Source organism: Candoia aspera, chromosome 3 (genome assembly GCF_035149785.1).
Source record: "Candoia aspera isolate rCanAsp1 chromosome 3, rCanAsp1.hap2, whole genome shotgun sequence".
NCBI lineage: Eukaryota > Metazoa > Chordata > Lepidosauria > Squamata > Boidae > Candoia > Candoia aspera.
In genome coordinates, this window is record NC_086155.1 from 63,500,220 (window position 1) to 63,515,260 (window position 15,041).

The 15,041-nt window shown below is 37.1% G+C and overlaps 1 protein-coding gene across 2 annotated transcripts in view; it reads left to right on the forward strand.

The window, feature by feature from the left end:
• Positions 1–15,041, forward strand: part of ZFYVE9 (zinc finger FYVE-type containing 9) — a 58,927-nt gene that overhangs the window by 20,935 nt on the left and 22,951 nt on the right. For both annotated transcript variants that reach the window (XM_063297943.1, XM_063297945.1), the window contains exons 3-7: positions 2,774–2,877; positions 5,616–7,699; positions 10,777–10,876; positions 13,029–13,205; positions 13,692–13,861. In XM_063297943.1, the coding sequence (XP_063154013.1) occupies positions 2,808–2,877; positions 5,616–7,699; positions 10,777–10,876; positions 13,029–13,205; positions 13,692–13,861 (2,601 nt within the window). In that variant the 5' untranslated portion in view covers positions 2,774–2,807. The remainder of the gene's footprint in view (positions 1–2,773; positions 2,878–5,615; positions 7,700–10,776; positions 10,877–13,028; positions 13,206–13,691; positions 13,862–15,041) is intronic.

The following is a 15,041-nucleotide window of genomic DNA, read 5'->3' on the forward strand; positions in this document are numbered from 1 at the left end:
CCAGTACTTAGATTGACACCTACCCTTCTGGCCTTTAGGACTTGACTGTGGGGGTCCAGCAATAGTGGTGAGCCTTGGCAATGGTTATATTAAATGGATGTACAATTTATATTTACCAGCTGACTGTGATTATGTTTTATTAAATTTTTAATTGTGGTTGTAGGATAGTTATGTGCTGTTGTGTTTCTTCATCTTTTACTGTTACTGTTGTTTTAATTGTTGTGAGCTGTCCAGAGTCACACTTGTGAGACTCTGAGACAAGCTTGAACTCTTTTTTTTTTTTAAGTATAAAATCACTGGTATACAAACTGTCTCAAGGAACTGCTGAAACTTTAACGTTCCCACCTAGAAACAAATTGGAAAGGTTACTCCTATGAGCTGGAAAATGTTTTAATTCTTGCTTGACTTAAACTTCTGAAAAAAACTTCTGGGAAATATTTGATCTTGCACATTATTCATAGGTGATGATGCACTGCAGTCATTTTATAATCAGTGAAGTGAAATAAAAGCATAGTTAGATGTATTTTTCAAAATTGATCACTTTTGATTTTATTTTCTCTGAAAGAATTTTTCATTAAGGCTTGCAGTAAAGATAGTATACTGATTGAATTTTATGTAACAAGGAAATGTATATCTTGTCTACTGTATATATTCAGCTAATATTAGAGAATTTTGTTTAAAAGGCTGGGGAGTAAAATTTCTGAGCCTTTGAATAATTGGCTTTTATCAAGTCATCTGAAATGCTTTCTTAAAAGGCATCTAAAGCATTTTAATACTTCAGGAGAAGTATTGGAGGATTGCATACTTAAGGCAGTTGGGACCAAATCTCCAAACAGGCACCACTCTGTTCTTCTCTTTATTTGTTGGTCATCTAATTAATTCATCTACCCATGGTAATTTCCTCTGTCTTTCACCCACATCCTCTTACATATGCATTTGTCTATTATGTCAGAGAGCAATATAGCCTCAAATAACCCTTCTTACCCTCTCTCATCATTTTTCACTCCCACAGACATACATCCTCCCATCCTTTCCTTCTATCTACATCTTCCCTTTCACACTCAAGGTCTACAGCTTTGTTTTTACTATTCCTGCAGTTTCTGTTACTCACATGCTGTTTCAATCAATGTACCTCCTATGATGGGTTGGAAAATAGATACTTCTTTCTCTCTAAGCTGTCAGAGAATAAAAGGAGGGCTGCTAATGGAGACAGAGAGGGCTGTTGATTTATCTGCTGATACCTCATTGGCTGAGATATAGGCCTTGGGCTGTACTGTATGGTGACAAGTATACAGTATAGCCATCATAGAGTATGCATGTAGATTGTTATGTGTGTTCACATACACAAATTTTAAAAGGTATTATTTCTTTCAACATTTGAAATGTGTGAAATTAGAGGCTGGTACAGTAAATATTAATAAAATTTAGTAATAAACAAATTTGAACCCTCCAGTGTTTATGAAGTTTGCCCCATTGACTTAACCCTATTTTGGAAATGGAACATTATTTATATTTAGTAGAACTATAAATGATGCTGCTCTCTTTTCCCACTCCCATATTTCCCCCCCGCCCCTCTTCCTTTCTGTTTGCAGGCCAGATCTCTGGTTGTTGTAATTTATAGTAGAATAAGATGAAGTACAAGGATCCTGATATGAGTGACTCTGCATATATTTTTCAACCAGTTGCCAAATGCTGTGGCAGTTAATTGTTTGATCCAGAAGTTACAGAATAGGAAACTTTATTTGAATTTTATCATCCAGTCTAATTTTTTTAGCATGTTAGGTGCCTTTGTTTTATCCTTTTCTCAACTGTAGATAAAGCTTTGTTCAGGAATTATGCAGCCAATATGTCTGTGCACTCCTAAAAATGATTCAGAAGAAGTGCTTCAGATCTTGTATAGTGTGATAAAACTCTGCTACTAATTAAAGCGGCCATATATTTTTCATGTTTTCATTTGAGCCTGAAAAATTATGTGGCTGCTTTAATGAGTCAGCTTATTAAAGCAACTCTTAAAATAGTGTTATCTCTTTTTTTGGGCTCATGCAGAAACCTGAACAAAGACATGATTACTATAATGACTAACAGAGTTCTTGTGCAATCCCTGAAACACCTTTAAAGTGTGCACAGACCAAGCAACCAGTGGGGGTTAGATGTCTTCTTAAAAATTGATATTATTATGCTTTGAAACAAGACCTCAGGAGGAACATAAATCCAATAAAGTGATCAGTGTGTTAATAATTGCCACATGAAGCAAGAATCCTTAATATAGTGCTTGCATATTTGTTTTATTATTTACAAGAATATGTGAAGTCATCCGTCAAAAGCAAAGTGTCTGCTCTGTGGACTATGGAATAAAAAATGGTGGATGCCATTTACTTCTGTCAGTTTCAACTTATTTCACAGTAAATTGGGATTCTTTGGGAAAAAGTGGAAGATACCAATATTTTTGGCTGCATCTGTGGTCTTAGAATTTTTCTGAAATTTAGTATTTGGAAATAGAGCAGTTACTAACTTATCTACCTCTATATCTTTCCACAAACCGGTCATGACTTAATTGCTTGTAACAAATTTAAGCAGTTATTCATTAATATTTAAATAATTCACATTCATTTTATATACATGCACAGTTAGGAAGAGAGGAATTAAAAATAATAGAATTTCATCATGTGATGCTTTTGAACTGCTGAAAAGTGCTTTGATATTTAAAGGAAATGTGTTTGGAGCTTGGTAATCTGCAAATACTGTCCTAAATTTTCATAACTCTACTTCACAGGTTCAAACAAGACGCTGGGTGGCATTCCTGACAAATGGAGAACTATTTCCAGACAGAGACTTATAACCTTGATAAGGTTTTAGATGAATTTGAACAAAATGAAGGTGAACAACTTTTGTTAGGAGACATAAACTGAATTTAGGTCTAGCGTTTGACTGTATTTCCCATCCACTGTAGTCACCTATCCATTTGCTGGAGAAAGAGAGAGAGAGAGAGAAAAAAGAAAACAGCGCTGGGCAACTTAATATTTTTATTAGGAAGAAATTAAATTACTAAAACACTTAAATTAATTGTTTTTACATTTTTAGCCTCATATGAAATATGCTCCCATATTCATTGCATAAGAAATGTGATAATTACATAAATCTGCATCTTGTGATGAGGACTAGGACAGATATAATATTAATTGGTTATAACTCAAAAGGTAAAGGATATAGTTCCTGCCATAAAGACTTGCATCCTTCTAACCATTATCTCATGTTATTCAAATTCACGATTATACTTAAGTGCTAATTCTGCTTAATACACAAAGATGTCCTTCTTCTAGCATTTATAATCATAGATTGCTAATTCCACTGCCTCATGATAAGCTAAGACGGGGGTTGAATTTTATGTAAGTTTGCACATGAGGTCTGGTAACAGTGGACTTCCCCTCTTTTTCTTCTTTTTCTTCTTTTTCTTCCCGTGGTAGCCCCTTTAAATTACACTGGGTAAAATTGTGGAAATCCTGTTATATAGGAAAGCTATAATGTCAAGGGCTTGGGGACATATAGGAAGCAATGTGATGGGACATGTGTACCAATTATAGGGAGAAGGGCTTAGGACTTTTGTCAATCCATTTTGTTTGCACTGGTCTTTCATATAAATCCCAGAATAAAAGCAAGGAATAGTTGGAACATTTTAAAATTTCGTCTGTCTTTTAAAAATCATTTGATGGAAATAGTGGTTGTGGTAGGTTTGCCTTTACTGGATGTATTCAAGACTGAACAATCATCTGTTAGGGATACTTTAAAGTACAATGGTTTGGACTCAGTGGACTCTTTGAAGGTAGTTAGTAACTAACTATACTGCTTAAGAAATATTCAAAATATAGGAAAAACCCACATGCTTAGGAAAGAAAAAAATCTTTGTTAAACGAAGTATGTATGTGTTTTTGCCATTAAGCAAAGATATAAAGCATTAGCTCTGTTCTGGATGTTTTTTTGTAGCACCAGGAAATATTAAAATTTCACAGTGCATTTTAACTTTAAGTTCCTAATTAATACATGCTTGCGATTGATTTAGTCTCTATTATTGTCTTGTATATAGCTGAGTTAGAGTTGCCTCCCATATTTTATTTTTTTCTCCCAACAGGAGGCCTTTATAATTCATTTGTTTCAGACTATTTTTCTGTAAAGGGTTTCCATTTTCTTTTGAAATTGCTGCTTTGTTTAACATTGTTGTGCTATGAAATTGGATGTTCCTAATTATGCTTTTAAACCATTGGTTTTATGACTGTTTAAAAAGTTTTTTGGTGAGTTTAACTTTAAAACATATTATATATTGACTTAGGTAAATGGCAGGAAGGGGGAACTAAGAACTAAAATTGAATTTAAAAATTCATTTGTAAATGTTGTGAGTTCCTCTGTAATGAAGATCTTAGGGTGGATAGGAATGATAATTTTGCAGATAGATAACCTTATAACTTTGTAGTATATCCTTTATATCCTTGCATCCCCTTATATTCTTATATCGTCTGTTACATGGAGATTTGTAACTTTGAAAGTATCAAACAAACAAACAAACAAAGTCTTGCTGGAGCACACCAATCATTCATCAAATTCGTCATTCTTTTTCCCAGACTGATTAACTATATGCCTCTGAGAAGCCTACAAGTAGGTACAAAAAGAATAGTCTGTTCCTAATTTTGCTCCCCAGGAACAGATATTGAGTGGTTTATTGCCTCTGAATCTGGAGATTCTATCTAGGAATCAAGATTAATAACTATTGATAGAAGTATCCTTCGTGAATTAGTATTTTAAGGCTATATAAACTAGTCACCATAACTTTATGACAGCAGATTCTTTATATTAATAAATATCAGTTAAGAGAAATATACAGCCTCTGGTGTTTAGCTATCATTTTCAGAATAATGTTTATTCACTAATTTGACTAATCAATTGTTTTTTCTTCACATAGCAGTAATGGAATGGAAATGGTTGTTTGTTAGCAGTAATGGGAATGTGAGTGTTATGTTACAACACACAGGTCAACTGATTCATTTTCAGAAGATTCATTTTCTTTTTGTTGTAAGGTTAAAGGTTAAAGGCATATATTATAGGGAGAACTGCTGGATAAATGGAAAGCAGCATCATTTGATCAGATGCATCTTTTGCTTCTGCTGTCTAAATTTTGTATGCCATGAAAGAAAGTTGGATGGGTGAAAGTAACATAGCTCACTACCTTTTTCCAGATGTATAGAATTCAGCAGTTACCACTCCAATCTTGATAATACCTTTGGAGTATTACATTTTGTCAGTGAAATAAGTGAATGAAGGATAACATTTAATTAAAGCTGTTATTCATTTTGTGAATAAAAAAATAAATTTTAACTGAATTTTAACTACAATTTTGACTGATATTTATTTGCTAACATTGTTGGACATTTCTCTGTTGCTTTGTAGCTTTGACAAAAGAAAAGTTACATATCTTTGATATAAAACAAGTTAAACTTGTACAAATTATGTAAATATTTCTATTTTCTATTTCTATTTCTTTTGTTTTATTTATTTAGTTGTATATTTTAGTATCTGTATAAAATTGGCTGAAAATTGACTTAGATCAACTTTGTTTTCTTTGTTAGATGAAGCTATTTCGCCTACATTGTTGGAAGCAAAGTGGAGTCAGATCCTAGATCCTCCTCCTCATCGGCTGACTTTAAACCCAGCTCTAGCCAATGTAAATGAATCAACAATTTCTAAGTGTCCAGAGAAATTGAAATCCTTTTCCCTGTCGCATATAGCCACTGCATCTATAGGAGGAGGAGATTACTGTTCTGATGGCAAAAATCCTAATATGAGCCAAGAAAGCACAAACATGTGGATTGATGACCAAGCAACAACAGATGATCAGCTCATTATGAGAAATAGTAATCAAAATATTCAGTGTAACTCTGTGGATGATGAAGGAAAAAAACATGGCAGTATAGACTGTTTACCAGAGGAAAAAAATGTTCTAGTTGTAGCAGTCATGCATAACTGTGACAAAAACACATTGCAAAGTGATTTGCTGGATTGTAAAACTTACAGCAGCCCTCCTTTAATGGATACTGTTAGCTTTACACTGGATAATGAAATCCAACAAACCAATCATCTTCATATTACTGTAAATGGGTCTGTTGAAAAAGATACAGATACTGAAAAAGAACCAGTACTAGCAAATAGGCTGAATGCAGATGAAGATTCTGTTAACCATGATATTGCTGCTGCTGCTGCTGCTGCTTCGGATTGCTCATCCAGTGAGTGTTCCTCTTCTTTGTTAAAGGAGAATGATAATGCAAATAAAGATTCTCAGTTCTCACAAACTGCTACAGCAGGGATTGTAATTCCCTTTCAGAGGCCATTTGACCCAAGCATTAAAATGCAAGAACGATATGCATCAGTTGAAGGTTTTGATACTGATGTAGTTGCTCAGAGAACAGAACTAGAAACCAAAAGTTCTTCACCTAGTTCCCACAATGATGGCTTTTTCTTAAAGACTTCAGTAACAGAGCAGATAGCCTCAAAAGTTCCGTCAGGGATAGCTGAGTTCTCTACAACATGTCAGTCAAATGTATTAGGAAGTGGCAATCATTGTGAACCTTCTGGTGGATATTTGACCTCTCAGGATGTTACTGCTGTTGAAAATGAAGCTGGCAAATACGAAAAAAAACTCAGCACAAGTAAATTATTCAGCACAGCTGCTCATTCATCGGACTGTCAGGAAATGACAAATGAAGAACTGACTCAACAAAATGAGATGAGAAAAATAAACATAGAAAATGAAGCACAGTGGCAAATACGTAGTATCAGTGCTGGTAACAGTGATGGCATGATAGAAATAGATCTTGATTTAAAAGAGTCATCTGTAAATGAGCTTAAAAATTCCAGTCCAACTGATGTCATGGGTGCATCATTGTCAAGTGGTCTACCCAATTATTGTGATTCCTATGGAATACAGAACTCAGTTATTGCTCATATTCCAAAGACTTTGCCCTCCAAGGAAGACTCTGTAACGGAGGAAAAGGAGATAGAAGAGAGCAAATCAGAATGTTATAGTAATGTTTATGAACAAAGAGGAAATGAAGCCACAGAGAGAAGTGGACTCACTTTGAACTGCTCTGGTGACCAAATGAAAAAAAAATGTTTGCGTAATCTCTGTAGTCCGATTCCATCTGAATCAAGTGAAGCATCAGCAAAATCAGCTAATTTACAACCTCTCAGTGTTCCTTTTGGTGGTGCCCGACCAAAACAGCCTACAAATCTTACACTGCAAATTCCAAAGCCATTATTGGATCATTTACAAAATGACTTGGTTCCTCCAAACTGTGGTGGGAATAGTAAAAATAAAAATGATATAAGTGAAAAAATAAAAATAAGCGAAAATGTAGCAACAAATATATATTCTGATGAAACAGTGCAGAATGCTCTGGTCACAGATGCTAGTGGGGAGCATGCAGATGAATATGATTCTGTGGTTTCCAATAGTTTGTGCCTTGCAACAGCCTCAGATAGCCCTGACAATGACCTTGGAGCTGGCCAGCTGGGTGTTCATACAAGAAAGCCATTTACTACTTTGGGTGAAGTGGCTCCAGTTTGGGTCCCAGATTCTCAAGCACCAAACTGTATGAAATGTGAGGCCAGATTTACATTCACTAAAAGAAGGCACCATTGCAGAGCCTGTGGAAAGGTACGTTCATATTTAATTGGAAAATGTTATAAATAATAGAAGGCCCAGAGCTAAAACAGCCAATTCTAGCTCTCAGGTTTTCTGAATGTTTTTGAAGTTATTTTTAACAATACATTACGTTTGTTCATTTTTTAAAGTTGCTGCAAGAAAACTAATAACTAATACAGATAACTACTGTTTTAATAAAGATGCACATTTGCTTTAATGTGATATTTATTTGAATTATTATTGTATCATTATTTTATTAGATTTAGGTGACATCCGACTCAAACATGACTCTGAAGACTCACAGTATTAAACAGATAACAAAATAAAAGCACAGTACAACATAATATGAATAAACAAGATGGCATCAGACACTAAATACATAATATGTACAAAGGGTCACCCAACAAGGGGACACCATCCACTGAAACTGAAGGCCTGGGAGAACAGCTAGGTCTTCAAGGCATTCTGGAATGCCGTTAGAGTGAGAGCCACATGGATCTTGGGAGGGGTCTTGTTCCAAAGGGCAGGGGTCACAAGTGTGCTAACTCTGCCAGGTTGTACTGTCCAGGCAGAAACCATGGGAGGTAGGTGGTCCCCCAAATAAGTCTGTATAGGTGATAACTAGCACCTTGAATTGCACCCGGAAGCATACTGGCAACCTGCAGTTTATGAAGCAGAGGTGTCACATGGGCATACTCAGGAAGGCCCATCACTGCCCATGCTGCTGCATTCTGGACCAGTTGACGCTTCTAGGGCAGCTTCACATAGAGTGCATTGTAAACGTTTAGCTGCGAGGTGACTAGGGCATGAGTGACTGTCTGAAGGGCCTCCCAATCCAGAAAAGGGTGCAACTGCCACATCAGATCAGGCTGAGTAAAGGACTTTGAGAAGGAGCTGTGGGTCCAAGAAGACCCTCAGATTGTGCACCACTCCTGAAGTGCAGCCCCATCCAATATTAAAGATGGAGAATCTCCAATTCTAGGGTACCCTAGTATTTACAGCCACTTAGTCTTAGGATGGAATTAAAGTCAGTTGCTCCCCATTCAGACCTGCATAACCACCAGGCATTGGGATAAGACCTTGACAGCACAACTTAGCCAGTTCAGGGTGGAAAGATATTTGACTGATTGATTATTAAACTTTTCTGTTGCCTGACCCTGAATAATTGGGTTTCAGCATATTGGGTATCAGCATATTGATGATACCGAATCCTGAAAAGCCATTGAAAATAATTGTGTTGACAGCTAGCTTACAGACTGTTTATTTTTATGTATCTACATTTCACTGTGTTGTAAATTCTCAGATTTCTATTGGTAAATGGAGTGATTATTATCATTACATAATTCCTTAGGTGTGCCAAATACTACAGATAAGTTTATGTGATCTTACAACTTTTTACTGGCAGACTTATTTTATTCCTTTATTTTATATTTAAGTATTTTGTTTTTATAGCTAAAATTGTAGTTTATTCATTGTTTTATATATAAGGGACACTGATATATTAAAAAATAGCAAGAAGATATTTTATTACAAGTAGTCCTTGACTTATGATGGCAATTGGGACCAGAAATTCCATCGCTAAGCAATGCAGTCGTAAAGCTCAACTGTATTGCTTAGCGATGGCAATCCCTGAAGTCCTGGTTGCTGTCATTAACCGAATCCCATGGTCATTAGGCAAGGTATCTTCTTGCCAGCTTCCCACAACCAAAGCCAGTGAGGAAGCTGGCAGGAAGTTGCAAATCCCAGTCTGGCAGGCAGGTAAGTGGCTGTTGCCAGGTGGGGGAGGGAGGAAGGGGGTGCATTGGGTGTGGGGGAGGCTCAGGGAAAATGCACGAGGGGTTGCAAAGGGGGTGCAGGTGGCCGGTGCAGAGGGGCTGGGGGAAGGTGCAGAGGAGTGGGGGCAGTTCCCCATTGACTTTCTGGGGAAGTCGGCAAGGAGGGTTGCAAATGGCAATCACATGATTGCAGGGCGCTCCAACCAGTTGTAACTGTGAACTGGTTGCCAAACACCCAGATCGCAATCAAACTGTGACTGCAGGGGTGTTGGAGGACTCCGAGGACTGTCATAACCACCATTTGTTAAGTGCTGTCGTAACATCGAATGGTCACTGAACGAATGGTCATAGCTCAAGGACTACCTGTATGTTCATATAGACTTGATGCAGTCATGAGTAAAGTGCTTATATTAGTAAAGTGTTGTATATATAAGTATATAAGTAAGTATTGTATATAGCCAGTTTGGTCTAGTGGTTAAGGTGCTGGGCTAGAAACCAGGAGTCTGTAAGTTCTAGTCCCGCCTTAGGCACGAAAGCCAGCTGGGTGACCTTGGGCCAGTCCCTCTCTCTCAGCCCAATTCACCTCACAGGGTTGCTGTTGTGGGGAAAACAGGTGGAAGAAGGAGTAGTAGGCATGTTCACCACCTTGAGTTATTTATAAAAATAATAAAGGCGGGATAAAAATTAAATAAATAAATAAATAAATGCTGTATTGTATTTAAGCAATTATAAATTGCTTTTAGGTTTAGAAAAAATAAGCACATTTCAGAACTTTTTTGTCAACTTTCCTGGAATGAACTCTGATTTGCACAAGTGATCATAAAACATAGAAATAAATTAATTTTTCAACTTTATTACAAGTCAACAATATATAATAACATTACATTTTAAAAATATTTTCTGAAAGAATACAATTGAATAAAGAGCTTTATTGCCTAGTCTGGCAATGAAACGTCTGCAAGAAAACAACAAGGCTCAGAGAGCACCAAGGACTCCATAAAGAGCTTTGTTTAAGACAGTCCATTTCAAGGTCAAGTCCATTCTTTGTCATGAAAGCTCTTGGAGGAGTTTGAGCCAATCACTGTCTCTTAATCCATCTTGCCTTGTTGCTGTGGGGAACATTTTTGTTGGAGGGTTACTCAGTCTGAAACCTATGCAATGACTTTACACTTGTATTAAGCAATTTTGTTTTATGTTCTTGTACTTCAATAATAGAAAAAACTGGAACATGCTTTTTCTTGGAAATATAGAGCATTCTGTCCAAATGATTTTAGTTTTATGTGACTTAAATATATTTTTCTTATTTTACTTAAGGTTTTCTGTGCAGCGTGCTGTAGTCTGAAATGCAAATTGCTATATATGGATAGAAAGGAAGCCAGAGTTTGTGTAATTTGCCATTCGTTACTAATGAATGGTAAGTAATATAGTTGAGACAATATTCAAGTTCCACTAGTTTTGTGGTTAGCGGAGCCTTTCTAGTATATGAGTGGGGGCTGTTGTGCAGTCCAGTTTATTTTATTTTCATATTGGATGTAATTTTAATAAGGAAACTATTTTCAGAATGATACCTATAATAATTCAATACCTAGAATGCACTATTGAGGTACCACAGAACTTTCCAATTTCTGAAAATTATATGTAGCATAAAGGTTGGATATAAAGGTAGTGGCTAGTGTTTAGTGTGTTGCTATGAAAAGGGTTTTGTCAAAAGAGGTGAAAATGGCTGTGTATAAGAACATGCTTCTGTCCACTTTGTAGAAGTGAGAGTTGAGTGTGTCTGGAGAAACACAAAGGTAAGTTGAAAGCTGTGTAAATGGCATACGTAAGAGGTGTGTATGGTAAAACAAGAAGAAATATGATCAAAACTGAATGGGTATTGAATGAATTTGGATGGAATGCAAAGGTAAGTGACCATGCAGAGAGATAAATAAAGATCACATCACACACACAAAAGAAAAAGTGAAAGTGGATGGGTTGAGAAGAAGAGGGAAGACTGAGAACACTGTGGTTAGATGAAAGAAAGAGATGGGAAGTTTAAAGAACAAAAGGCAGTAGAGAAAATGTGTACTGTACAGACATAGTGGGAGCCAGGAAGTTTGGCAAGGATGGGAAGGAATGGAGAGGTATATTAAATGGTTGCGGTGTAAGCTAGATTTAGCTTTATTTGGTTTCCTTTTCTCTCCTACCTTTAATTTCTTTTGCTCACTACTTCTCTCTCATTTTCTGCACTTCCTGTAATGTTGCTTACCCAGAAAGGGAATAGTGCAATGGGTGTGTATTTTCTACAGCATTTGTCATACAAGTAGATGTTGGCCTATAGTGATTGGATTGGATCCACATATTTACAGATCCAGTTGTCAGCCTATTTTGACTTGCTAATGAAAGATCTTCCACATTTGTCAAGAGTGAAAAATACTTATCACAAAGTACACATTCTGAAGCCCAGGTGCCATTATCTTTGCCCTTGGAACCTATAGCTGAAGTTCCTAGATCTCCTCAGATATTGTTACTAAATTGTAAGTTCAAATAATGATAAAAAGAGAAAAATTTAAATGCACACAGCATGATCATATTAACTCATTTCACCTGCCCAAAGTGGGTGGAACCATAAAATAGATTCAATTTAACAATTTATAACTGCATTTCAAATTAATTTAAGAAGTTAAAACAAAATCACACATAAACTGACATCAGTAACTCATGCCCTGATGTCCACCTGATTGGATTACTGCAATGTGCTGTATGTGGGGCTGCCTTAGGAGATGATCTGGAAGCTAGCTACAGCTGGTACTAAATGAGGCAGCGAAGCTCCTAGAGGAATAAGCCAAACACTGTTGAATTACACCTGTATTAAGTTGTTATGTTGATTGCCAGTAGACTAGTTGAATTCTAGTCAAAGTTCTAGTTGTTTCCTGTAACAATTAGCACAGTGTTGGGCTATATCAGGCATTGCCATGCCAGGGCCAAATCTACACATCTAGAGAATGCCTGCTGAAATTTGAGGGACCGGAGGTAGAGGTGAAATAGCACACCTTCTCTGTAGTAGCTTCCACTCTGTGGAATGCTCTCCATATATGGTCTCCATACTACCTAAAGTCTAAATGCAGTTTTCAGTCCCCTCCCACCTCAAGTTCTGCTCCTCTGCTTTATCAGGCTCTGAATTCATGGCTTCTCTGTTCAAGTATTGAAAAAAAATTATGTAGCAATCTTGACTACATAAGGACAAATTCAATTATAATTCAGCAAGCATTGTTTGAAAAATCTGGCAAAATTGCTCTTAAGAATCTGTTATTAACAGCCTTGGTGGTGTAACCCTAGTTCCATAGTGATAATAGTTCCATAACAGTAATCTGAAATAGCTAACTCTTCTAACTTAAAAACTTCCTTGCTTTGTTTGCCTTAACACCATCTTTACTTGCTATGGCTAATGAGTTCATTTGCTGTTGGACGAACACTACCTCTGTATTTCTAATAAAAGCAAAACAGTGACCTATTAAATTGAAGTAATTTAATTGTTGTTATTATTTGGTAACAGTTCCCTCTTTTGTATTTTTATCTTTCCTTAGCTCAAGCCTGGGAGAATATGCTGAGTGCCTCTAGTCAGAGCCCCAATCCTAACAATCCTGCTGAATACTGTTCTACCATTCCTCCCTTGCAGCAAGTCCAGGCTTCTGGAGTGCTGAACTCTCCACCACCTACTGTTATGGTACCAGTGGGAGTCTTAAAGCATCCAGGTACTGAAGGTATGGATCCTTAAAAAGTTATGCCTCCCTGGCCAATCCTGTTATTTCCATCAGTTTGTGAACTAATTTGAATCACATCATAAGATTTAACTTAGGCCAAAACTACCTGATTACAAATTACTATTGGACTATGCGTTTTCTCAGCAAATAATTCTGCCTCTTCTTTAAACCACAGAATCTTAGCTCATGGAATTGTATAGTCATCTTGCATATGTGTCAGTGATAATGAAAACATATTTGCATAATTTACCTGGGATGTAGTTCAAAGTAGTAACATGCATAGATTTGTTGGAATTGCACTTCACTAGTTCCTGTGATGTTTGATTAATTGCAGTCTTGGAACATTTATCAGTATTGTTCAGGTTGCATTAGAAAAGGTGCTGTTATATATTTCTGTATCACTGTTTTGTATATTAAAGGCATTTAGCTCCACTTCTCCTCATGCATGTATTTCTTTCATAAAGCTAATCTCATCTTTCTCCATAGTGGCTCAGCCTAGAGAACAAAGACGTGTTTGGTTTGCTGATGGGATCTTACCCAACGGTGAAGTTGCTGATGCAGCCAAATTAACAGTGTCTGGAACAACATCCACTGGAACGCTTGCAGTATCACATGATCCAAGCAAGCCTATAAGCAACAATACTTTGCCAGAAGAGGTGAATGACTGCCCTGGTTTATTATATAGTATATTGCACTATTCAAATGGCATGGGAAAGAAAATGCTTTAGATTTCCTTATATACAGCATAGAGCCAATTTGATGTAGTGGTTGAGACACCAGGCTAGAAACTAGGAGACTCTGAGTTCTAGTCCCAAAAGCACCCCACCAAAAAAAATCCCAAAACAACAAAACCCAGCATAGTTAATAGTATATAACAATGGCTGGATAAAGGAATGCCGTTCCTCAAACAGGGAGACTTCTTCCGTAAATGTTGAGTAATACTTGAGCAGCATGGGAGACGACAACAGTAATAAAAAACGTGTATGTTGCCTGACTCTCAACAAATCTGGGTGGCTCACAACAATCAAAAAAAGAAATTATAATCAAATCAGTAAACCATAAAAGATAATAGTAAAATATGCAAGCACAATGAAGTAGGGGGTCTCACTCTACCTCATCTAAATTTAATAAAATAACAATGATACAGTAATAATGTCTTGGTGGCTCTTCTAAACAACAGCAGAGTGGAGACCATCTGGATCTTGGGGGAGGGCAGACCCTGCTACAGAGAAGCCATGCTTCCAGGGTCCTCATAAATGACATTGTTTAATGAAGGAACCCAGAGTGCCCCAACAGTGCAGGATCAAATCAGCTGGCAGATGTTATGGGACACAGGTGGTATTTATGTAGGACTTTACAGGTTACAACTGGCTCTTTAAATTGCATCCGGAAGCAAACCAGAAACCAGTGCAGCTCATGAAGCAGAGGTGTTACATGGGCATACCGAGGCATGCCCATTACTGTTTGTGCCACTGTATTCTGGAACAGTTGAAGTTTTTGGATGGTCTTCAAGGGTAGCCCCAGGTAGAACACGTTGCAGTAATCAAATCGTGAGGTGACTGCTGATATCTGCTTGTCAAGTAGGAGCTGCAATTCCCAGAAGACCACCAGATTGCATCCCAACCTTGAAGAGGGAAGTGCTACTCCATCCATGGTCAAAAATGGAATATCCCCAGATCTGGGTGGCCCAGACACCTGCTGTCATGAGTAAGGATGGCGAGCAGGGGGCTCTCACCCAGACTGTCAAGCGCATGCGTAGCACTGAGGAACTGTTCAGCCATTCAAAGAGACACAGATCGGGACCGCCTTAACCTTTGGGGTTTATATGGCTGGGTT